Source organism: Phoenix dactylifera, unplaced genomic scaffold, assembly GCF_009389715.1.
Source record: "Phoenix dactylifera cultivar Barhee BC4 unplaced genomic scaffold, palm_55x_up_171113_PBpolish2nd_filt_p 001712F, whole genome shotgun sequence".
Taxonomy (NCBI): domain Eukaryota; kingdom Viridiplantae; phylum Streptophyta; class Magnoliopsida; order Arecales; family Arecaceae; genus Phoenix; species Phoenix dactylifera.
Window position 1 is genome coordinate 19,472 of NW_024069011.1, and position 25,783 is coordinate 45,254.

The 25,783-nt window shown below is 40.7% G+C and overlaps 2 protein-coding genes across 2 annotated transcripts; both read right to left on the reverse strand.

Moving 5' to 3' along the window:
- Positions 1-347: 347 nt before the first annotated feature.
- LOC120109007 (protein DMP7-like) lies at positions 348-2,364 on the reverse strand. The gene has a single exon (XM_039122741.1). The coding sequence runs from the start codon at positions 1,386-1,388 to the stop codon at positions 750-752; it is 639 nt and encodes a 212-aa protein (XP_038978669.1). The 5' UTR covers positions 1,389-2,364; the 3' UTR covers positions 348-749.
- A 110-nt stretch (positions 2,365-2,474) lies between these two features.
- Positions 2,475-14,376, reverse strand: LOC103722218 (probable magnesium transporter NIPA4). The gene is made up of 9 exons (XM_008812691.4): positions 13,874-14,376; positions 10,276-10,332; positions 9,674-9,764; positions 9,359-9,519; positions 9,074-9,201; positions 8,831-8,968; positions 6,369-6,461; positions 3,010-3,115; positions 2,475-2,918 (listed from the first exon to the last, which is right to left on the reverse strand). Exons 1-9 carry the CDS (start codon positions 14,043-14,045, stop codon positions 2,812-2,814), a joined length of 1,053 nt encoding a protein of 350 aa, XP_008810913.1. The 5' UTR covers positions 14,046-14,376; the 3' UTR covers positions 2,475-2,811.
- Between the last annotated feature and the right edge of the window lie 11,407 nt (positions 14,377-25,783).

Here is a 25,783-nt window from a genome sequence, read left to right on the forward strand (position 1 = left end):
GGACCTAACCTGTGTAAGAGGTATTCCAATGTAGTAGCAAACACGGCTCAGCTAATATCCTCTATAGAAGGCACATGATTGATATTTCAATGACTAACTCAACATGCCAAACATGGCATTACTTCGCATCAATCTTATACTAGTTGGCACAAACAAAAAAAAATAGAGCATTACTATGTAGTTTCATTATACCTAAAATAGCTAGGCTCTATTTGTTTTGTATTTTTGTTGTATCTTTTGCACCAAACAATATGATTCACCCTCATTTACAAAGTAAACTATTAGATCGTGCAATGGCCATTTTGAGATCTATGCAAGTAGATGAATATAAGACTTCGAAATGTTTGAGAGCTATGTAGTATGCAATCTAATGATAGATATCATAAAAGAAGATTAATCGTTCGTCAACACGAAAGATACAACCCAAGCATCTATTTGTTCAGTGTGAGATATGATTGGGAATAAAAAGAAAATTAGTGCCACCGGAAGCTGCAAATTGAACCGTGGCAACGTTAAATATAATGAAAAATTCACATGCCTCGTGTTCCAATTATAAGTTACGGAAAAGATTTTGTTTTTTTTTATGAAAGTTACGGTAAAAGAATTGGCATATCTCTATTTCCCTTCGGGTTGACGTGCCTCGTATTTGACCACAGCCTTGATGACTAGACGTCTTATTCATTTCCGGAATGTTTACGAGTTCCTGTACCAAGACTAAGAGCACAGCATGGAAGCAAAGATGGAGTAGCTCAGCGCCTCAAGTAAACGGCATCCCTCTGCAGCAAGAAAGGGTAACCAATCCCCCTCCTCCTGGAAGGAAACACCACGAACAGAAGGCTCACCACGAAGCCAACTACAAGCGGCACCGTATTGATCACCTTCCGAGGTATCCGAGGGTAATAGCACAGCACTACGTCATTGTGCGACGCCGCGAAAGTCAGAAACGCCACCAGCGACAGTAGTGCATGGAAGAGGTCCGACCATCTAAGCTTGTACACCGCCGGCTCCGGTTGTGCCTTCCGGCGCCCGCTGAACGTCCAGATCCCTCCGAACGTTGCGACGCCGTAGTACAGCCTCCCCGAAACGGCTCGGAAGCTATCGGTGAATGTGAAGAAGACGCAGGAGGCGGCGCAGAGGGCGACGAAGGAGGCCATGAGCCAGCGGTTGAGGTCCTCGCACCTGCCGTCGTTGGTGAGGAGGGGGGCGAAGATGGTGAAGGTGAGGATGGTGGCGGTGGGGAGGAGGACGTTGAGGCGGGCGGTGCCACCGAGGATCAAGTTGAGGACGTAGATGAGGTTGGGCTCATCGGCACTCTCGTCTTCAAAGCGGTCAGAGCGGCCGTCAAGGGGCTCGATGAGGACTTTGCAGGTGTCGTCCTCGTCTTCCATTGATTGGGAGATCAACAGATGGAGAGAGAGAGAGAGAGAGGAGGGGGGGTGGTGTTGGGGTTGGGTGGTCAGATTTGTAGGCAGGAAGTTTGGATGCTTTGGTTATGGGAGAGAGAGGAAGGTCGAGCTCGCAAGTTTGAATGATGCTTTTGTGGGACAGAAAGAAAGGATGAATCGAGGCACGGCTTTCGGTGCCTGCTTTAGTTTGAGAACATGGGATTGCTTCACCTACACCACCCTAGGATCATGAGATCCTTCTTTTCCTTGTCTAATATTGATTCCTTTACTTTATTTTAGGGAATCAGATTATTGCAGGTGGCTACCATGAGAGCAGGAAATCTGGTTTCATACTGAGGCAGAAAAGGCATCGCACCCTACCCATAACAATAAGGAAACCAGGGGGAAGCTTTAGAAAAAGTAGCATTAGACCTGCCCGGGATCTGTTGCTTGCAATCCTGAGCCATGGAAAAGGAGCAAAGTTGATTGATCTGAAGGATGAGATCTCCAAGCCCCACCAAAGAGGAATATGCGGCAAAGACTTCAAGATTTACGAACAATTATGTTGGGTTGATGATGCTCATGAACTTCTTAAGAGATCCTGCCTGTCCAGCCGAGAACATCCTTCAGCTAGAAATGGCAGCGCTGTAGGATTCAGATGGGGGCACGTTCCAGTGAATGGTCTCCCTAAATCACTCCTTATTCTCCAATTTATTGCTCTGTATCAGATAACCCAAACCTTCAATCAAGCATCATGCCCTCAGCATGGCCTGAATACCCTTGCAAGCATGGGATTTGCAAATGATAATCGTTACATGTGTTCTCAAAAAATAATAATCGTTAAATGAAAGGATCACCTTGAGCAAAAACTCTAAATCAAAACAGAGCATGCTATCGGTTTGATCGGGATACACCAACCATGCATGTTAATGAAAGCCAAAACAGCGGAAAAGAATAGTGCTCCAAGCATTAAAATGCACAAGGTAGCAATAAACCTCCTTACTCCTGGGAATGAACGGTCAGGTCAGCCCGAGCAGAATGCAGGAAAGCCCATAAACACTCAACTGTGTCTGTAGCAAGATATTTTGCTGGTTGCTGCACAATTAACATTAATACCAAAAATATTTTGTAGCAGAGTTAAGGAAATTGTCCAAACTTCATGTTCAACAGATAAGACTAAACAGTGAATTCTTGGCAATTGAAGCTAAAATACACTGGATGTGCAACCAATTGAACCCTATAGGTCTTTACTGTTGTCTTGGGGGGCAGAACCTATTGCTTTGGGAATCTTGAAAAATAAAAAATCTATACTTTCCCGGAAAAAAAAATCAAGACTTTTCCCCTTTTTTTCCTTGAGTGCATGAATTGTAAGGTCAGATGTAATAATACATGTAAAGCTGACGGAAAGAGAGAGCTCCAGAAGAAATCATGGGGATCGGACTGAGTCCTGACGCCTGAGAGGAATGCCCTCAGGGGGGTAACCATCTTCATCAGCATGTTTTGGGAGGCGCACAGATAAAGATGGTGAATGACCTGTGAAATAGACGAGCATTACACAGATTTAACCACAAGTTTGATGAATATGGTTTAAATCCAAAAATATAAAGCCACATGGGTGAAATACCATCAGCCATGTCCTTGGTCTTGTGAAGAAGAAATGTCCCAGAAAGGATTGTGATAAAGCCACACATCTCTGTGACTATTTGTGTTGGATTTTGCCGATCCCAATCCTGCAAGTAATAATATGACAATCTGATTGTTATTTTAAAATATACATATAAAAATCGCCTTTACATATGTTCTCATGCACCAAACCGCTTGCTAGGCTGTAAATATAAAGTTGGTGAACTTTGTGCCTGTGTGCGGGTGAGTAGGGAGGGAGTTTGAAATATCTCGACACAAATAAAGGCTAAACTTAGAAGAAAATGCTCAAGCATCCTTTATCGATAAAGTGAGAAGAACCTAAGAGATTTGGTGTCAGACATGCATGGAGGCAAAATGTTTCTACATACTGGATCAAGACAATGGTGAAGTTAAAGAAAATAAGATTGTTAAAAATCACAAGAATAAATGACAAGGGATGATCGACCAATTAATTGACAAGAAAAGATACAACCAATGTTATTGTTTTCTGAGGGTGCTTGGCTGCTTAAAAAGCACAAGAGGTTCTGCATGTCTTGGATTTCAAAAAATGAAGCACCACAATGACATCCATCATATCAAAATTGTTTTTTAGAAGTCACCACAAAAACTCTAAACTGTAAAAAGTAGTGAGGATAAGAGATGAGAATACAGATTAATTTACAGATCAAATCTAAATTGTTCAAGTGACAATAGAAATGACGACCCAATCAAATTGTTTTCATGTTCATTTCGCCTATTCCCAACAGCTATGAAATTAATTCTTAATAATGACATTTATTTGTGGTCTATATGTCAGACGGGCATCCAGAAAGCTAACAATGAAATCCCTAACAAGCTACCCAACAGTATTACATTATCCGCAGCCTTGGTAAGAAGTGATTTGTTTGCTGCTCATATATGTTATATAACCTGCTATTGCATGTCTATTCAACATGATATCGTTTCAATCCAATCTAGGATCCTCCTTTCTACCATGGAACATTACAGCTGCCAATGGCAATGCTGATATTAATAATTTAACGTTTAGAATATTCATATAACTTCCTCCAGAAATTGCAAGGAACCCCTTTTTTTACACCTGCAATGTGTATATTCTCTATTACAATGATGGTTGAATGATAGACGTAGACGGTACCTGGGAAACTACATTGTTTTGTGCCAATTTACTGGTTTATAAGGCCCCAAAAAACATAAAAGGTTAAATTTGACTTGATCAAGGTACTAAATGTTCTCCTACCTCATCTGCTAGGTTGTTAACCATTAAACAGACTGACAGTATATGGCTTCTTTGAACATTATGTCGCCATGCATGAGTTTGTGTTATTCAGTTGCAAAACATGTTCGCATTCACATGCTTCTGATTTTAACAGTTAGTGAACAAGTCTAACATGTAGAGGCTATCAATATTATTTTGTCAATGCTATCAAATGACAATTGATATGTTTCTAATGAGTAAATCCCTGGGGAAATAAAAGATAATCTTTTGACTTCTGAAAGCAATCAAAAACTTAGTGATCCAACAAAACAAATATTAATGCAAAAAATTGCCATCTGTTTAGTTCAAAAACCCTAAAGTATCACCCCAAAACAATCAACTACGAGAATGGATGTAGAAAGAAAAGTTTGTTTTCTTTACACTCTTGATAGTCCTAAGGTCACAAAGTTCAGTTTCTGTTTTGGAATTGGCACACCAACAACAAAAAAGTTTCAAACATGTCCACCTTCTGCAAGCGATTCTATGATCCAAATCTGCACCACCCCAAAAGTTCACCATGCAGTGAGGGAGTTAAAAGCTAAAAGCTATACATCCTCAAACAGAGGTAAACTTAGTGCATGAGCAACCATGATTGGAAATATTGGTGCAAATAATTTGAAAATAAATTACAGATGTAAGTAACACCCAAGATGATAGTCATAAGAGTTGAATGTAAACGGGAAAGACCCCAAAGGTTTGCAAGGTTAGAGGAAAGCAAGATAAGGATGAGACAAGACAATGCAGTGACTTCTGACGACTTTTCTGAAAGTATCGAAGTTGTCACAAGAAAAAACAAAAGCATCTTCTAGAAATTACTATGCAAACTATCATGATTATAGATTTATCTCTAAATAAATCAACAGGAAAGAGTTCTAATGAAGAAAGTAATGGCATATAGTTTTAAGATAAACCTTTTCAAAAGATTGAACTATGCTGCACCAAAAAAAAATATTAAACTTGATATTTGTGATCAAAATTTGATGATATACACAGAAACAGAATGTCAAATCCATGACCACAGACCAATATTGCATGGAGACAGGCATGATAATTGGACTCAGACTCATGTCCATGCGTCCGACTCAGCAAGAGGGAAGAAAAGGGAGATACAGCAATAAGTGGAAATAAATAATTTTAACTAAAAATATATTTTAAGCATCACATAAAAGAAAATATTAAAAATATATTATTTCTTAAGGTCTTCCAGTATGCATATTTCTCATCCAAACCTCCTGATTAACTTAAAGATTTTAGATATCTACATGCATGACCAATCTCTACAAAGAAGAAAAGCTCACTTTTGATGCTGTTATAGTGGGATAAACTCTTGGTTGGAAGAGTTCAATTCCCTAACAATTATTAGAAGCTCCAATTAGAAAATAATAAATATTCAAGTGCCTGACATGTATCCAACATGGATTCTGGGAATTGGATGCGAGTGTGCATGTAGCACAACAAATGACCGAGGCTCAAGCATGGAAAGAAGCCAATGAGATTCTCTGGGTTGACCACCAAATCCGTTATCTTGTTGGATCATCTCAAAGAGAGACCTCTTGACATAAAGCAAGCTCTGCACGAAACACAACTTGACCTTTTCTATTGGCCGACAACTTTGTTCTCTCTTTTTGTTTGTGTTCTCTTTTGGGGCATTTATGACATTATCCATTTTTTCCTGAGCCCATGGATGGAGTATAAGACCAACTCGGTATGAACCGATAACCGACGTTCTCCAAAGAACATTAAAGCCACACAAGAGGTAACCTGATTAGAGACTTGCACTGGTAATGCCAAAAGCAATGTTAAGGAGCACTGACAAGTGTGACCAGCTACTGTGAGATTATGTTGCTTAAAACAATGATAAGCTTGTGGCCTTATCTTTCTAAAGTTGTCATTATCAACTAACAACTTGGGTAATCAGAAAGAAGCTTCACCACATAGTTATGAGCTAGTTACAAAGATGGCTGCTTACATGGCAGTTAGTTTGCATTTCTTACTCCACTAATGTAACATCAGCCAGCATTTAATGTCAACAACAAATGATCTGGTGTCACTACTCAAATAAACGGTTCACAAATAATAGTTACCTTGAACATGATCACACTAGCCAAAATGGTTAAGGATGTAAACATCACATAGTATATGGGTGATACAACTGCTGTGTTGAACGTATCAAGAGCCTGCAAATAAAAATGAACTTTAAACATATCCACAAGCATTAAAAAATCAAGGGTAGTACCTAACAACAATATCAATTAGCAATAGTTATCAAGAATAAGAAATTTAGTAGAGTAACAGACATGACAAAGTTAATAGCTGAACATGGCAAAAATTATATTTCCTATTTCTGTTCCTTCACAGATGTAACAATAGTCCTTTACAGGAAAGGTGAAAGTTCACCACCATTCCATTGAGTATATATAACAATATAAAAGGGAGCCCCGTCACGCAACCCCTAGAAAATGTAAAAAATAAAACAGAACAATAAGGAGGTTAAGGGCCATCAGTCTCACTTCCTGGCCCAAACAACTATACACTCACCAAGTCCCCACATTCCAGACGTAACATTAATTAGTTTTTCAGAGTACATATTTATGCATATTAATAATAAACAAATGAGCTTAAAGTAGTTGCATGAGCTTAAATTGGGACCTTTAAGGTATATCTCCTAATCTTCCAACAAGCCTTCCACATTTGATGGAAGGCTCCTCTTTAGCCTGAAGTAGTATTGAAACATCCAGGATCACGTTATAGAGGGCTAATATCAAATTCACTAACCACTAATAACATTTTGCTAGGTCCTTCCATGACGTCTTTCCAACTTAGAATATGCTCCATGCCAACCCATAGCCAATTTTATTTTAATGCTAAGATAAGAATTCTACCCATTATGAACAAACATAGCCATTTAATGTAGAACAAAATTAAATATCTCAAATATATGTAAATTCCGGCATGAGAGATTTTGATGCTATTTGCATTTTTTTATTATTTTAGTTTTAAGTAAAAATTTTGGTGGGAAACATCGCATGCATCTACCTTACCAAACCAAATAAAGCACAAGGAGAGGTGTATAATTTTCTCAGCATCATTTCAGCAAAGATTATCCCAGATCAATATAAAAGAGAACAGAAGCTACTTCAAAGTATTGCAAGAGTACACACCATCAACAACTTTGGATGGAAAAAAAAGAAGGGGCGCAAGGAAAAAAGCTAGTGTAAATACACAGCTTCCAATGATCTTGTGTCTCATAAGTTGAGATGTAATAATTAGCAAGACTAAGGGCTAAGGAGAGAAATGAAAACACACACAAGTTATAGAAGAAAAGTGATGGGACACGCTAAAAAGATAATAGGTTTAAGAATAAAATAGTTGCAAGAAAAGCAAATGCTGTCGGTTTTTTATTTTCTAAGGCAGTTAATAAAAAGTTCTTGGAGCAGATAGTTGTTATTGGCTTGGTATAAGTATACATGTCCATCAGGCAGTGTACGAAGAAAGCTGAGTAAGTACTCGAATTAGCAAGAGAATCCCATTGAGGTTGGAGGCAGGCATGAGAGACCAAAAACTAATAAATAATGGCGGATTGATGCTGTGGTAAAACTGATGACTTTTCAGTAGCATAAACCTGCAGCAAGAATGGCCTCTAATACCTACCGACTGACATAGATGCGCTTACTGTTAGCACTCAGAGGAAAATGACAAAGGGGAGCCATTTGCAATGCAACATTGACTGCTCATAAGGGAATATAATCGAATCATAAATAGGAACTGCAGAAGAAAGCTTCTAAATAATTCGTACTCAAACAGATTATATAAAATAGTAGAATTTGAGAAACTACAATGCACGCAATTTGCAGATGACATCACATGAAATTAAAAAAGTTATACACAGTTGGATCTTATAGTGATATTGTAGAGAAAACACAAAAAGGGTCTAAATCATAGTAAACTACAAAATAAAATTTAAGTAAAAATCCAGATGACATACAAACCCTAGTCAAAGGATGCAACAAAATTATTTCTGACTTCTGAGGTTTTTGAACAAAAGTGCCAATAAAATAATATTAGAAAACAACAGAGAGCTTCAAAATTAAATTTGAAGCTACCAACTTCTCTACTTAAGGAGGTATAACATGAATGGTCCAAGAAATATAATCTTAAGCATGTACGCCATACACATTCAGTCAATTCTCGAAATCAAAAGCTTTCTTTGTAATAAATTCTCTTGCAAATCCTGTGATAATTAGATTAAGAAGTCAAATAGATGAGGCCCTTCCTGTAAGATTTATAAAATATTAAAACTAGAATTTAAGTTCATAGTTTGTTCATTCTTTACTACTTGATAATTAGCAATGAAATATTAGTATCCCTACATCTGAAAGCATAAATATATAAGAAAAGGAGACACATTAGTTTCATCTCTGAATTTACGGCTACTATCATTTATGGAGTAATGCTTTCAAAATACAAAACAATCCCTAATTGTGGGCAAATTTCAACACTTACAAACATAACTACACTTTTTTGGTAAACAGAAAGATAGCCATACCTTGTTCAAATAGTTCACTTGAGTAATCACACATGCAGCTACAACTATTGTGAAAGCCCAAGTTTGGGGATAAATTAACTGATTCATCCCCGAAAATGTCAACTTCAGAGCTATTCCAAGAGCTTGCACACTCATGACCTGCCCATGTGGAAAAGTAAGAAAAGAAAATGCTATGGTGACATCTAAAATTCAAGAACACGAAGCCAAGATAATTGAGGATGAGTGCTATACACAAGAACATACCGATAGAGAACCTACAAGAGAGCAAACACCAATGTACACCATAATATGTGTCTGTCCATAATGGGGGACAAAATGGAATATAAGCACAAAAACAGCAGCAATTACTACTGCTGCATAGAACAGAAAAGCTGCAAAAAAACAACAATTACGCCTTAGCAATTAGCATGAATCATTATGGTCATTGAATAAAAGGATGACTACAGCCTTTGTTAGTTACACTTGTATCAGGATGAACTAAAATGACTATTCCCTCATATAATTGGGATAGCGGAAAACAGCCAAAACCTGGTTCAGTAGCCAGATCCCATACTTCCTTAACAGATTCAATCTCACGCTCCTGAGGGGCATGGAGAACAATTGTGGTTGATCCCACAACACAAAGAACACATCCAAGAATGCCAAATATGTGCAGCCTCTCCCGTAAAATGATATGTGCAAGAGCAGCACTGTAAGACAAATAGTCGGTGATAGCACATAGACATATTAGAAAATGCAATACACACACACACACACACACACACACACACACACACACACACACACACATATATATATACTAGCTAATCCAAAAGTAATTTGACATGAGACTGGGGGGCATGCCTGATGATTATGCTAAGTGCACCAAGAGGAGTGACCAAAATGGCTGGAGCAAATGCATAAGCTGCAAAATTGGCAACTTCCCCAACAACCACTGTTGCATTAGCGTCAAATTATTAGTATCTGTTCCTCAAAATTCTCAGCAATGACATTACATGAAGTGGCGTATTATAATAAAGTGCCAAATTCCAAAAAAAAAAAAGAAAAGAAAAGAAATCCATAATGGTTGGGGTGCATTACCATAGAAATGAGGCTAGGCTAAATGTGTGACAGGGACATCATTTACAAATTAAACAATGACATTGAATAAAAAGAGAAGTTCAAGAAATGGAAGATTTATACACTCAATCAATAACCGAGTCAGATCTGGTGTACCATAGGAGAATTTAAATTAAAAAGTCATCCATCTTGCTATAAGAAAAAAGGAAAGTCAAATTTGAATTCTTCAAATAACCATTTTAACACTTTTAAGTATAACAGACCAATTCCATACAAAAAGTTAATTGCACGGCCTAGAAACCTGCTTTAAAAATTGAAACAACATTTTTTTTAACCAAAGAAGGAAAAAATGATACCACATTTGATTCAAAGGATTGAACACTCACTTGTTATCATTCCTATCCACCAAAGTGGTTCGTACAAGTAAGAATAGCCTCCAGATCCTGTTACGAAGTCAAAATAAGTTAAAATGCTTCGAAGAAAATACCGACCCAAAGAAATTAATACAGAAGAAGCCTGAAGTGCAAGAAAAGTAAAGCATACAGGAAAATCATGAACAGTTAGAGCCATAATCAACCTTATCACAATCTTCTAAGGTGGAATATATCAATCTTCTCCACTTTTCAAATCATCATTGCAGCACTTAAAAAAGAGCAGAAAATGTTTCAGTTAATGCGAAGCGCTTTTCTTGATGATATAAGTATTTTTCAGCTGGCAAATTCATTTCAAAGGTCTATAGACGTAAAAGTTCACAATTTCAAGCAGGTCCAAGGGCCAGATATGTGTAGCTGACTTATGTTGCTTAGGTGTCAAGCAAGTGAGGATGACCAGCAAACAGCCAGCATGCAGGCAAACATGGCACAAATGATAAATTTGGAGTTTGGGTGCTGCATGTGGTTGAGATCTTCCAACAAATAGCAAATACGCAAGCACAATCAGCAGTGCATTAAGAAAGTGCTATGGCAGGAAGAAACAGTAAACTATGAGCATTGTAACCCTTGGTGCTAGATAAGGTAGCCTATCTTGGAGATTTGTTCAGGCTTTCCACCCAGACATTGTGAGGAATTCTTCATGTTGAGTAGAGTCACGATTGCTTAGATGTTAAGTAAGGATTTTCACCCAAGGTTTTAAATAGCGTGGGACGGACCATCCCAATATTTCCATGGAATAGGATGCCCTGCATACGGATGCTCATGATGATGGATGTCTTGTGCCATCCCAGTCCATTTCCCAAGCTGTCGTATCCCAACACTCGTGGAAAACCCATAGAATAAAAAATGAAATCAACCATCCACCAAATATGTCTTTTATTATGTTTGAGCATTCATTTCACATATGTCTTTTATTATGACTTGTGGAAAATCCATAGAATAAAAAATGAAATCAACCATCCACCAAATAAACCAAGAAGGATGGCATGCATAAGAACTATTTATTAAAAAAAAAAAAAAACTCATCTACTGTTTTAAAGAGACCCCCCACAGACTTTGGCAGTCTTCAGGCCAGCATGCTGATGCTATATTTTCCTACATGGCACTTATAGGTAGGTCAAATGCCTAGAGTGTGCCCAAACAACTCACTTAGGCCTAGGAATGTCAGCTTTTGACCATCTTTTGGGATGGAAGAGGCCTTAGGCAGGGCAGGTCAAGGTATTAGGCATGTCAAGTAGACAAATAATGATCCATATCATCTCTCATCATGCCCAAACGCCTGATGTTAGACAAATATTGGTAATTGTTGATAGAATGTCTAGTCACAACTTTGTACAAATATCCAGCAATTGATAAAGTTGCTGCATTAACTTGAATCCTTAATCTTTTTCTTGCAGATGACCAACTTATATTTTTCTTACAATTTGTACAGAAATTTCGTATTCTATTAAGTAGCATGTTGTGCACCACAAATATTAGTCCCTTCATAAACATAATAGTGTTTATGTAATGGGCTTTTTATTTCCTTTGACATTTTGATTTGTTTCTAATTTCATAGTCATTTTACATATTTTAAATTTTAGCTTTTTTTTCTTATTGTTTATCAAAAAATAATCCAACCGAATGCTTGCTATCTACCTAAGCATCGTGCTCTCTACCTAAGCACTGTGTACTCTGTTGGTCATGTGCTGTGTTGCTCCAAATGTCCAAATATATAAACTGATCAGCATTGGTAACAACCAAAGCTTCTTATTGAGACTAAAGGAGGCAGCCAAGGTTTTAAATCCTGTGGGATAGGGATGCCCTGATTTCTCCACTAAACGAGATGCCCTAATATCCTACCCTATCCCAAAAGCAGGCCCAATCAAGCATTCCGGCAAGTTCCTCCATGTCTCTCCCCTTCTTTCTTTTATTTCTTTCTTTCTCTAATTGTTTTTTCTACCATTTCTTCCTCCTTTCCTTCCAACATTTCTTTCTTTTCTCCTTCCTTTCTTTCTTCTTTTTTACTTCTTTTCCTCTTCTTCCTTCTTCCCTTTCTTTCGTTCCTTTTTTTGTTTCCTTTTTTGTTCTCTCCTTCCTTTATATCTTTCCTCTTCTTTCCCCATGCGGGGTTTTAAACCATCTTTCTATATAATCAGGAAAGAAAAGATCGAAAAACTATACTTGAATTTCAAAAATATAAAATTCTAGGGGATTCTCAAACAAGAGTCCTTCCCTACTTCAATCCCCGTGTCTCAATACCCCCCCCCCCAACCCACCCCGGGGTTTTGGGTGGGTTCCTTTTTCAATCAAAAGAAGCGAGGTATGATCTGACAAAGGGAACAATTGATTGTATATTGTTGACTATGCAAAGTAGTGAATGCTAGTACGAGTGTTTTGAAAATAGATTCAGAATACTAGCTTATCAGACCCTGCACATAAACATCCTAAATTCGCTCAAACATGTTTTTTTTTTAAGATAAATTGATAATATATACATGTTTGAAATATGTACAAAAAGCTAAACCTTGTAACTTTCTGTTCTTAGTTTTCCCTGCTTTGGTCATTATTTGGGTCTAAAAGTAGTTTGGATCCAAAATGAGATCAACCAGAACTCATAAAACATGCCAAGAAATTTAGGTTGTTTTACGGAGAAAAAAAAAAACTTGAATCACATAGATTTTGACAAAAAGATAAGTAACTAATGCACATATCTTAGGATTTAAGATTTAAGTAGCATGACCTATATAGGGATGGGAAAGGCAACGCCTGTGATAGGTCTTGATAATATGATTGCTTCATGGACCTCAAGGTTTTCCTTTTTCTTCTCTTTTACTCTCAGTAAAGATTCCAAACTTCCACCTAGCAGATTCTCTTCCTTCTTCTTATCCTATTATATCTCATGAAACTTTCAATCAATCCCTCAGCAGTGCTACCTACTACAGATTGCAATACTATAAAAGTCACAATGTTAATCTATCAGCTGGATAATAATTAAAGATAAATATTACAAATCCTTCCCATTATTGGATATCTGAAGAAACGTGAACCTTTCCATAGCTAATGGCAAACCATCTTTTCAACTGAGACATTTGCACGTATAATCTCCATTTTTCCCTATCCTTCCTCCAGTAAAATTAATCGGCATCAATGCATCATGCATTCTCTCATTTAGATTCAACATGCTAGGCATCAAACGTTACTCAAATTTATCATTTACTGCTGAATACATCTAAGTGTCAACTCTCCAATACCGAATGAACAATTTTATATAAAACGATGCAACAAAGCCCAGATAGAACCCTTCCTATCGCTACCATACCGCACACAACACACTCTTATCCTACTAAATTCCAAGAAAGAATGCAGCATTACAGTTCAGATCACCAAATCCCGCAAAAAGACCACCAAATAAGGCAAAAGATAGAACCATTATCACATAGAGATCTAAGGAAACTATCTCAGCAAGAATCCACAGTTCAGATGAGCAAATCGGCCAAAATAACCACCAAACGAAGGGAGAAAAGAGAGAGAATCACAAGAAAGAAAGCCAACAAAGGTATCTACTCCGTACCTGCCCTGACCCCGGACGCGCCGGCCTTCTTCAAACCCTTCTTCTTGACGATGAAGCTGGCGCCGATGAATAAGCTCGAGGACAGCGCGAGGATGAGGCCCTTGATGTTGTCGGCGGACATCCCGGTGTAGGACTCCACCCAGCTCCTCCCCGACGCCGCCCCCGGCGCCATCGCGGAGAAACCCTATCGATCCGGACGCTACCTCGAGATCCCCACCACCCATCCCACGGCGTCGCCCATGGCGGCGGCAGCGGCTTGTCAGCGGGAAGGGAAAGCACCCGCGCCGCTAGATTTCGGGACGTAGGGGACGGCGCACGCGGCGGAGAGGCGGCGGCGGGGTGGATCGGTGGTTACGGTGGGTCGTCGCCGTCGGTCGCCTCGGTCTTGTCGGAGATCTAGCGGCAGTGGGCGAAGAACTCGCGGAGAGAAGCGAGAAGACGTACAATGAGGAGGTAAGCGGGGAAAGAAAGTAGAAGGTTTGCCGGGGGGTGAATGGAAATATGATAGGCAGTGCTTGTCGCCTTATCGGTTCTTTGTTCGTTGTCAGTAAATGGAGCTGACTGCTATATGGCAATATGCGGTTGGACAAAATCAGGGGGTCCGTAAGATACAAAGTGAAGTTGGTCCGCGGAGAACCAAATTGGTACATGTCACGAACCCGTTTTGTACATTTTTTGGGCCCCAAAATATTTTGTCTTTTTTTTTTTACTTAAACAGATGATTTATACAATTTTAGTATTAAAAAATTTAAAAAAGTACTTAAAATATAGCATATTTCAAAGCACACTAGGCAGCAGCTTACTATCCGAAAGTCATCCAATCTCGTTAGCCTCTCTATAGACATGTATAATCTAGAAGACCATCCTACCATAGACCATATATTGGATGTTTCGAATCAAGAAATGGCACTCACTCGCACTGCCAACAGTCAACTGAACTCATTCAATAACTACGGTCGAATCTCCCTCAAGTAATATTGCACTCGCTGAATCCTCCTTTTTTTATATATATATATATATAGTCTTAGGAGGGACGAAGGAGAGACATTAATAGAAGCATGACTCAAAGGTAACCAAAGTTGATTATCAAAAATAGAAAAAAAGTAAACTAAAACGATCTCTGGATATGGCACGGTGGATTTTGAGGAAAAAAAAGAGTAATGTTTTAACTTTTTTTTGTCCCAAATCTAATCATCAGAGAAACGGTAGTCTAAATAAATTTGCATTAAATATTTGAAGTATTGAAAACCCAATAAATATATATTAGATATATTAAATTTATGTATCGCCTCTCCCGTACGTAAATTTCGAGACAAAATCATCTAAAACCTGTAAGTATACATCATTCTACAATATATATATATATATATATATATATATATATATATATATATATATATATATATTTGTTTAAATATCAATGACTAAATAATTTCTTTACATAAAATTTATGAGAAAATATTTTCAAATTTAAACTTAATGAGACTTATAATTTTAAAATCTAAAACTATCTCACCACCAAATACTTGCTCCGATGGCATCGCTTTTTGTCATTTTGGACAAAGGGATGATTTTGATTACCCTCCAGAGATGGGGATAGGTTAAGGTAGAAGATAGCCATTAGCTCCTTCTAATCTCAAAATAAATAAATAAATAATCTAAAACTTACTTTCTCTTATATCAAAAAAGAAAAAAAAAATTAAAACTCTCTCTTTCCAATACTCTCTTGCATTGTGGACCAGTAGATTGTGTAAATCAAATTACGTTCGAAACAATCATATTATCTATATTTATATTAAAATCCAGAGCCTACCATCCTCCAAATCCTATTGTCCAAAATCACCCCCTCTGTCGCTTGCTCCAGGTACTCGTCTTCCAGAATCAAGAAGAAAGTTGAGGTTGATTATGACCAAAAGGCAGCCTTTTCCTGTAATCCAAAATCTGAATCCAATCTTTCTAAAATATTGTCAGAATCATTTAACAATTTCCACCACTTTCTTTCTAGCGAATCCATATTAAAATCCTTGAGATCCTAAACACTCAAACCATCATAAACCCCAGATTTGCAAACATCTTGTTAAGATAGAAGCCTCCACACAAAATATTTGATCCTTTCCAAAATAGAGACCTCTAGCTAGTTCTTTCATCTTTTTAGCTGCAGACTTTTTTATCCAATTTTCTCAACCAAGGGCAACCAATTTGAACTTTTGTGTCCATTCAGCCTAAGAGGCAAATGCTGTCACGCCCCGGATCCGGTTCCGTGACACGGCCGTGCTATTGCCGACTACCGCCCACAATAGCACGCAGCCTCATACTTGGGTAATAGGGTAGTCAAACCAACCGAATCTTTTCATATGAAAGCATTCTTAGTACAACATGCTGGTCAGTACCCAAATACAGAGCTTCTACATAATTTATGTACACAAAAGTATGCTTGCTTTACCCCAGAAGCCCTGATACCAAATTAACGTGTCTCTGGCAGCTATCAGTGGTGAGGGTCTGAAAGAAAAAGTAAATGAACGGATATGAGCTACACGGCTCAGTAAGTAATCCTGCATAATCCTACCGGATCAACCAGTAGACTAAACATGTAAATCAGGGTTTTGAGAAGCTGACATGCATGTTTATCTAATAATCATCACGGCATAATATGTATGCAATTTAAAGAAGATAGCGGTTATAGCAAAATACAACATTTCATAAGGATATATTCAAAAATCCGTTGTAATACAATGTATGCTTTGGCCAGGCACGTTCATAAATGTCACGGCCCGCCTGCGCAGGGCACGTGACTATTGGGCCCACATGAGGGGGAAACACGGGGCTCCCCTGCCAGATGTTGGCCGGTTCCGGGGCTTCACGCAAGCGTCCTTCACCCCTCACCGATTTTGCTTCTCCCCAAAAACACATCTGCAGGATTTGGAAGCACCCGCCTCATATACCCAATCTCTGAAACGAGCCTCATGATCATGCTTCAAATACCATTTTCATAAAATATGCAATTTAAACAAAACAGTATTGTAAATCACAAAATTTTCATAAAACATGCACATGAAACCGTGCCCCCGGCATACCGTGGTCATGCTCTTAAATACTACTAAATCAATAAAATATCCATGCTGAGTAAATAAAACAGTATCCTACAATGTCAAGAAATCATGTAATATGCACATGTAGGAAAAATCGTGCCACCGGCATACCGTGGTCCTTTTTCTCTTGGATGCTACTGCGAAGTCAGACTCGACCACTGGCGGGGCCAGCTCAGTTACTATTCAGCCACTGGCGGGGCAGGCTCAGTTACTATTCAGCCACTGGCGGGGCAAGCTCAGTTACTATTCAGCCACTGGCGGGGCAGGCCCAATTCCAATTCAGCCACTGGCGGGGCAGGCTCAGTTACTATTCAGCCACTGGCGGGGCAGCTCAGTTACTATTCAGCCACTGGCGGGGCAGCTCAGTTACTATTCAGCCACTGGCGGCTCAGTCATTCACAGTAGCATCTTTGAGCCTATTATAGTGCCTCTGGGCTAGCTAAGGCTTTACAAACTTACATGCATGATTAAAATATCAGTATCATCATGTCACATACATAGCCATAGCTTCTGGGATCATGCAAGTTACTTATGCATTGTAACATATCATGCATGAAACATATATACTTAAAATAAATGCTTAGGAAAACATTAATAACATGACATGGTCCATAACAGGGTTAGGACAGGTTACTTACTTTCTTCACAAATCATGTATACAATTCAAATTATATGAAAAACACTGGTTTATCTTATAAAACGTAATACAAGATCTACGATAAGATTAAGACAGATTACTTACAGTGATTCGTTTTCTCCCAAGTTTCTTACGTCCTGGTGACGGATCCTGAGTCACCTAAAATCACATTATAATGAGCATATTATTTCCTTTTACTTGCTTGGATTCTATCCGAAATTTAGCCCAAGTCTAATGTGTTCATATTGGAGCCTTGATTGGGTCCATATGGTTTAATTGGCCTTCTAATTGGTCATTAGGCTTAATCCCAAGTTTAATTGGGTCCAATTGGGTTCAGATCCCACTCAATCCCTCATCCGGGTTCACCCAACTAGATTGGGTCCGGTTTAATTGGGTTTACTTAACCCATTTCAATTTTATATATACACACACATATATACATATATATATATATTTATTTATTTAAGCTTAACGGGTTGCGGGTTCGGATCCGACCCGCAAACCCGTTACTATTTTCCTTTCTCCCCCCTTCTAGAGGCTTCCGCCTCTTCATCTCCGTTGCCTCCCTCTCTCCTCCGGCTCTCTTTCTCCCTCTTCTCTCCTTCGTTCTCACCGGAACCCACGCCTCCGGCCGGTCCTCCGGCCCCCTCCTTCTCCTCCGGCCAGATCTGTGGCCTTCTCCCTCTCGGTCACTCCCTCTCCTTCTCTCTCTCTTTCTCTTTCTTTCTTCTTTGTTTTCGCCGAGACCCTAGCCTCCGACCCCTTTTGTCCCCCCTCCGAAACCCACTGTCTCCTCCCCTTCTTCTCCCGCAGGCAACCGGGGAGACGAGGCTCCCCCCGATCCACCGACCGAGGCGGGGGGTTTCCCCCCGGTGCACCGGCGGAAGGGAAGGCCAGCCCTTCCTCCCTCCGAAGTGATGCCGGAGAGGGGAAGGGCTCGGAGGTGGGTCGGGATCCGGCTTTACTCGAAAGCCTCCACCCGCTCCGTCCACGGCAAGGCATGGCCGGAGGGGATGAAGCCTTAAGGTCCGGTGAGTTCATTTTATATTATTATTATTATTTTTTTTTTCTTTTCTTCTGTTTCCTTCTCCCCCTCTTTCCTTTTTCTTGTGGGAGTCTCGCCACCACCTCTCGGCCGGCGGAGAGGTGGGGCTCAGCTGGGGCTGGCGGCCTTGAGGCCGCGTTGGTCGCCGGCACGGCAGACCCGGCGGCCCTTGGCTGCCCCTCAGCCCTAGGGCAGCCATGGCCGGGGCCTGTCACCCGCAGGCCGAGTCCGGCTGGGCTCGGCCCGGGTGGCGTGGGCTCGGCTTGGGCCGTTCTCAGGCCGGCCCGCGGCCTGTTGGTCCGGCCCGCAGCCTGTGGGTCCGGCCCACGGCCCTCCTCCTGTTCTTCTCTCCCGTGCCGGTCTCCTCCTCTCTGTGCCAGTCTCCTCCATTCTGTGCCAGTCTCCTCCCCTCTGTTTCATCAGTGAAACAGAGGGGAGAATACCCCACAGAGGGGTTTCTCCTTGCTTTATGATTTTATTAACAGGGAGTCCATACCTGGTTTTAGTCGGGTGTAGTCGGGTGTAGTCGGGCAGTGCTTCCTCCCTGGTAGTCCCCCCTTCTTCAGAGCTTCAGGGCTCCTTGGCCTTAGGCTCCAGGGCTTCGGCTCCTTCTCTCTTTCTCTCGTTCGGTGTTTAGGGGGGTCCGTGACTTGGGGTTGCCGGCAGAGGCTTAAATAACTGATTAGAGGATGAAACCCTCCTCTGAGACGTCCCATCCTCTCCTTTTCTCCATACTCCGGGACTGGCCGCCGCCCCCCCTTGTCTCCGGCGCGCCGGCATCGGCTGCCAGCAGGGGTGAGGGTCACCCTTCCCTGTCAGTCTTATCCCTTCGTATTTTAATATCTTCCCTGCCGGTCTTATCCCTCATAAGTATTATAATTATACTGCCTACAGTGACATTTGGGCCCAACCCTTAGCTGGGCCCACTTCTTATTGGGCCTAGTAGGTTGTGGGCCCGGACATTACATCCTTCCCCCCTTAAATAAATTTCGTCCTCGAAATTAAACATACCTCAGGTGGACCGATGTAGTGAGGACTCATTTTGCCGTATCACCCGAATCGGGTAACACTCCTCGAAAAGAACATTTTTTTTTTTTTTTTTTTTTTTTTAGGTAGACAAAGTTTCCCTCCAAAAATTTCAGTTAACAAGAATCGCCCGGTAGGGGGCCTTGATGATGGGTCCCTCTCCTAAGATCGATGGTGAATTCGATTTCTCAACCAGGGGTAATTCCGGTAATTCATCAGGGTAAATGTCTGAGTATTCCCTATTTCTTATAGCTACCTAGCTTCTTTCTTTTTGTTGCTCATTATCACCTATCAAAATATTTGTGTCAAGCAATTTTTGTGACTGACCGATGATGCAACCAATAAAATCTTTTCTTTCTTTCCAATTATACGAAATTTCACTAAATGAGATTTAACTACCCCTGCCCTTATTAAAATTTAAAATTTTTTTACTCATGGTTAACCTATTGCTCTGATACCACTAGATGTCACGCCCCGGATCCGGTTCCGTGACACGGCCGTGCTATTGCCGACTACCGCCCACAATAGCACGCAGCCTCATACTTGGGTAATAGGGTAGTCAAACCAACCGAATCTTTTCATATGAAAGCATTCTTAGTACAACATGCTGGTCAGTACCCAAATACAGAGCTTCTACATAATTTATGTACACAAAAGTATGCTTGCTTTACCCCAGAAGCCCTGATACCAAATTAACGTGTCTCTGGCAGCTATCAGTGGTGAGGGTCTGAAAGAAAAAGTAAATGAACGGATATGAGCTACACGGCTCAGTAAGTAATCCTGCATAATCCTACCGGATCAACCAGTAGACTAAACATGTAAATCAGGGTTTTGAGAAGCTGACATGCATGTTTATCTAATAATCATCACGGCATAATATGTATGCAATTTAAAGAAGATAGCGGTTATAGCAAAATACAACATTTCATAAGGATATATTCAAAAATCCGTTGTAATACAATGTATGCTTTGGCCAGGCACGTTCATAAATGTCACGGCCCGCCTGCGCAGGGCACGTGACTATTGGGCCCACATGAGGGGGAAACACGGGGCTCCCCTGCCAGATGTTGGCCGGTTCCGGGGCTTCACGCAAGCGTCCTTCACCCCTCACCGATTTTGCTTCTCCCCAAAAACACATCTGCAGGATTTGGAAGCACCCGCCTCATATACCCAATCTCTGAAACGAGCCTCATGATCATGCTTCAAATACCATTTTCATAAAATATGCAATTTAAACAAAACAGTATTGTAAATCACAAAATTTTCATAAAACATGCACATGAAACCGTGCCCCCGGCATACCGTGGTCATGCTCTTAAATACTACTAAATCAATAAAATATCCATGCTGAGTAAATAAAACAGTATCCTACAATGTCAAGAAATCATGTAATATGCACATGTAGGAAAAATCGTGCCACCGGCATACCGTGGTCCTTTTTCTCTTGGATGCTACTGCGAAGTCAGACTCGACCACTGGCGGGGCCAGCTCAGTTACTATTCAGCCACTGGCGGGGCAGGCTCAGTTACTATTCAGCCACTGGCGGGGCAAGCTCAGTTACTATTCAGCCACTGGCGGGGCAGGCCCAATTCCAATTCAGCCACTGGCGGGGCAGGCTCAGTTACTATTCAGCCACTGGCGGGGCAGCTCAGTTACTATTCAGCCACTGGCGGGGCAGCTCAGTTACTATTCAGCCACTGGCGGCTCAGTCATTCACAGTAGCATCTTTGAGCCTATTATAGTGCCTCTGGGCTAGCTAAGGCTTTACAAACTTACATGCATGATTAAAATATCAGTATCATCATGTCACATACATAGCCATAGCTTCTGGGATCATGCAAGTTACTTATGCATTGTAACATATCATGCATGAAACATATATACTTAAAATAAATGCTTAGGAAAACATTAATAACATGACATGGTCCATAACAGGGTTAGGACAGGTTACTTACTTTCTTCACAAATCATGTATACAATTCAAATTGTATGAAAAACACTGGTTTATCTTATAAAACGTAATACAAGATCTACGATAAGATTAAGACAGATTACTTACAGTGATTCGTTTTCTCCCAAGTTTCTTACGTCCTGGTGACGGATCCTGAGTCACCTAAAATCACATTATAATGAGCATATTATTTCCTTTTACTTGCTTGGATTCTATCCGAAATTTAGCCCAAGTCTAATGTGTTCATATTGGAGCCTTGATTGGGTCCATATGGTTTAATTGGCCTTCTAATTGGTCATTAGGCTTAATCCCAAGTTTAATTGGGTCCAATTGGGTTCAGATCCCACTCAATCCCTCATCCGGGTTCACCCAACTAGATTGGGTCCGGTTTAATTGGGTTTACTTAACCCATTTCAATTTTATATATACACACACATATATACATATATATATATATTTATTTATTTAAGCTTAACGGGTTGCGGGTTCGGATCCGACCCGCAAACCCGTTACTATTTTCCTTTCTCCCCCCTTCTAGAGGCTTCCGCCTCTTCATCTCCGTTGCCTCCCTCTCTCCTCCGGCTCTCTTTCTCCCTCTTCTCTCCTTCGTTCTCACCGGAACCCACGCCTCCGGCCGGTCCTCCGGCCCCCTCCTTCTCCTCCGGCCAGATCTGTGGCCTTCTCCCTCTCGGTCACTCCCTCTCCTTCTCTCTCTCTTTCTCTTTCTTTCTTCTTTGTTTTCGCCGAGACCCTAGCCTCCGACCCCTTTTGTCCCCCCTCCGAAACCCACTGTCTCCTCCCCTTCTTCTCCCGCAGGCAACCGGGGAGACGAGGCTCCCCCCGATCCACCGACCGAGGCGGGGGGTTTCCCCCCGGTGCACCGGCGGAAGGGAAGGCCAGCCCTTCCTCCCTCCGAAGTGATGCCGGAGAGGGGAAGGGCTCGGAGGTGGGTCGGGATCCGGCTTTACTCGAAAGCCTCCACCCGCTCCGTCCACGGCAAGGCATGGCCGGAGGGGATGAAGCCTTAAGGTCCGGTGAGTTCATTTTATATTATTATTATTATTTTTTTTTTCTTTTCTTCTGTTTCCTTCTCCCCCTCTTTCCTTTTTCTTGTGGGAGTCTCGCCACCACCTCTCGGCCGGCGGAGAGGTGGGGCTCGGCTGGGGCTGGCGGCCTTGAGGCCGCGTTGGTCGCCGGCACGGCAGACCCGGCGGCCCTTGGCTGCCCCTCAGCCCTAGGGCAGCCATGGCCGGGGCCTGTCACCCGCAGGCCGAGTCCGGCTGGGCTCGGCCCGGGTGGCGTGGGCTCGGCTTGGGCCGTTCTCAGGCCGGCCCGCGGCCTGTTGGTCCGGCCCGCAGCCTGTGGGTCCGGCCCACGGCCCTCCTCCTGTTCTTCTCTCCCGTGCCGGTCTCCTCCTCTCTGTGCCAGTCTCCTCCATTCTGTGCCAGTCTCCTCCCCTCTGTTTCATCAGTGAAACAGAGGGGAGAATACCCCACAGAGGGGTTTCTCCTTGCTTTATGATTTTATTAACAGGGAGTCCATACCTGGTTTTAGTCGGGTGTAGTCGGGTGTAGTCGGGCAGTGCTTCCTCCCTGGTAGTCCCCCCTTCTTCAGAGCTTCAGGGCTCCTTGGCCTTAGGCTCCAGGGCTTCGGCTCCTTCTCTCTTTCTCTCGTTCGGTGTTTAGGGGGGTCCGTGACTTGGGGTTGCCGGCAGAGGCTTAAATAACTGATTAGAGGATGAAACCCTCCTCTGAGACGTCCCATCCTCTCCTTTTCTCCATACTCCGGGACTGGCCGCCGCCCCCCCTTGTCTCCGGCGCGCCGGCATCGGCTGCCAGCAGGGGTGAGGGTCACCCTTCCCTGTCAGTCTTATCCCTTCGTATTTTAATATCTTCCCTGCCGGTCTTATCCCTCATAAGTATTATAATTATACTGCCTACAGTGACATTTGGGCCCAACCCTTAGCTGGGCCCACTTCTTATTGGGCCTAGTAGGTTGTGGGCCCGAACATTACAAATGCAATCCCAGATGCTTAATAGAAAAGCTCAACACCTTAAGGTTGAAATACAAAAAAAAAGGAAAACATTATAAAAAAAAGACTAGACAGAACCTAGCACAGATTCCCATCACATCCACAATATGCCATATCAGATTTTGAATAGTTTATTTTCAATCCAAAAATCAGCTTACGCAAACATAAGATACACTTGAGATTGCACAGATTCAATCCTGGCATCCATAAAAACGATAGGACCATCAATATGATGAAGTGAGCTCAGAATTGATTGAAGAAGCTAGGTTGGTAAAAGTCTCCTGCTACGGATAGAAGAGTTCTTGGTTTAATCCTACTCACTCTGATATTTGGACAGGCTTCTATTTGACTTAATTCTCTTTCATAGATTTCTTTGTATTTCTTTGATATTATATTTTGATTTTTGTTTTCCGATGATGTTTAGATATATATTATTTTATATTGCTTTATTAGTTGCCATCAGAAAATATATTGCTTTATTAGTTAACTTGCTCATGTCATAGATTCATCGAGATCATTATACCTGCGTGGATTGAATCACTACGAGGGATTGTAATTTAGACACATTTCGTCAACCTAACCCACAAACATCCTGCTTTAAGTAGGTTTGAGTTTGACATAAATAGACCTCGTCAATAAACAGATCAATATACCTATATCTATTTATTAAACAAGTCGTGTTCATGTTTAGACATTTAATCTGTTTATTCTATTTTGACTTGTTTAGTAATTAGGTAGATTCACGACCTGATATGTTTAACCTATTTAAAACCCACTTAATATGTTTCTGCTTGTATGATCTGTTGAGACAATTTAAATCTATTTAATCCCTTAGAAATTCGATTAATTTGTTTAACTTAATTTGACCCATTTAGCCAACTAGTTATGCTGGTTGGATGGATTACCTTTTTAATAAACAAGTTGGATTTGGATTTGAATTTTTAACCTATTTAATAAATAGGTAGGATTGATAAACTTTTGACCCACCCAACCCACATCCGACCTAACCTATGTCTAACCGGGCCCACCTAGATTGACACTCCTAGTTTCTGAATCAGACAAAAATTTCTGCCATCTTTTGATGTCCTGAATATCTAATAAAAAAAGCTTTAAATTTGGATTATATTCAATATTATCTTTTCTATTTTTTGTTTTGTATATTTTGCCAACAAACGTTAGCTCAATTTGATGGATGGCACCTCTCTCGTGAATGGTAGGGGTGATAATGGAGGCCGGTAATCCCTAACCTGATGAGAACCAACCCAAGACATAGGTTCTGGTTATGAAAACTAAACTCAATAAGCTATCACTTGGGTCTAGGTTTCAACATTAGACTTGAAGTCATACTTGGTTGGATTTAGATTTAAGTAAATCTATACCCAGGACATCGAAATCAAAAATTATTAGATATACATACAAACATTCACATAAATATTTAAATATGTACTTATGCACATGTTTCTACTTTCTATGTGTAGGTATCAATTTTTTTTTCTTTTATTCATAAAAGAAATAAGATCAAATAGAGAGTGGCCAAATTCTAACCAACCTTGTTCACCAAATACTTGTTATGATTTGATATTTATATCAAGCTCGACTATTTCAGGATCTTTTCATGCTTCATGTTTTTGATCGCATGGATGCTAAAATAATAAAGGTAATAATTGAATAATATACTATTAATATTTAACAAAAGTTTTAGATAATTAATTTGTTAAATATCTGATGTCTATGTTTCGATCGCAGATGGAATTTTAATTAGGTTTGGATTTGGATTTGGATCTACCAAAGAGATTTTGGGTTCTCATGTTGACATTATGCTCCATGGAGCACTCTTGGTTTCGTTACATTTCTGAACCAAATTGGGTCCACCTAACTTAATTCACAATACAATAACCCATGCATATTAAAATCAAACTGCCAAACCTATTGGACCCACTTGAATCAATACATCAAAGCTAACCTGACTAATCTTTTAGGGGCCCAATATGATTTAAACGCAACACCTCCTCTATCAAAGTGCCACCTTGGGTCTATTACTGAAGAAAACACTACATTTGTGAACAGATATCCTTTCTTTCTTCCTTTTTTTTGTTTAAGTACATCTAATGTCAAAACTGACCAATCTTG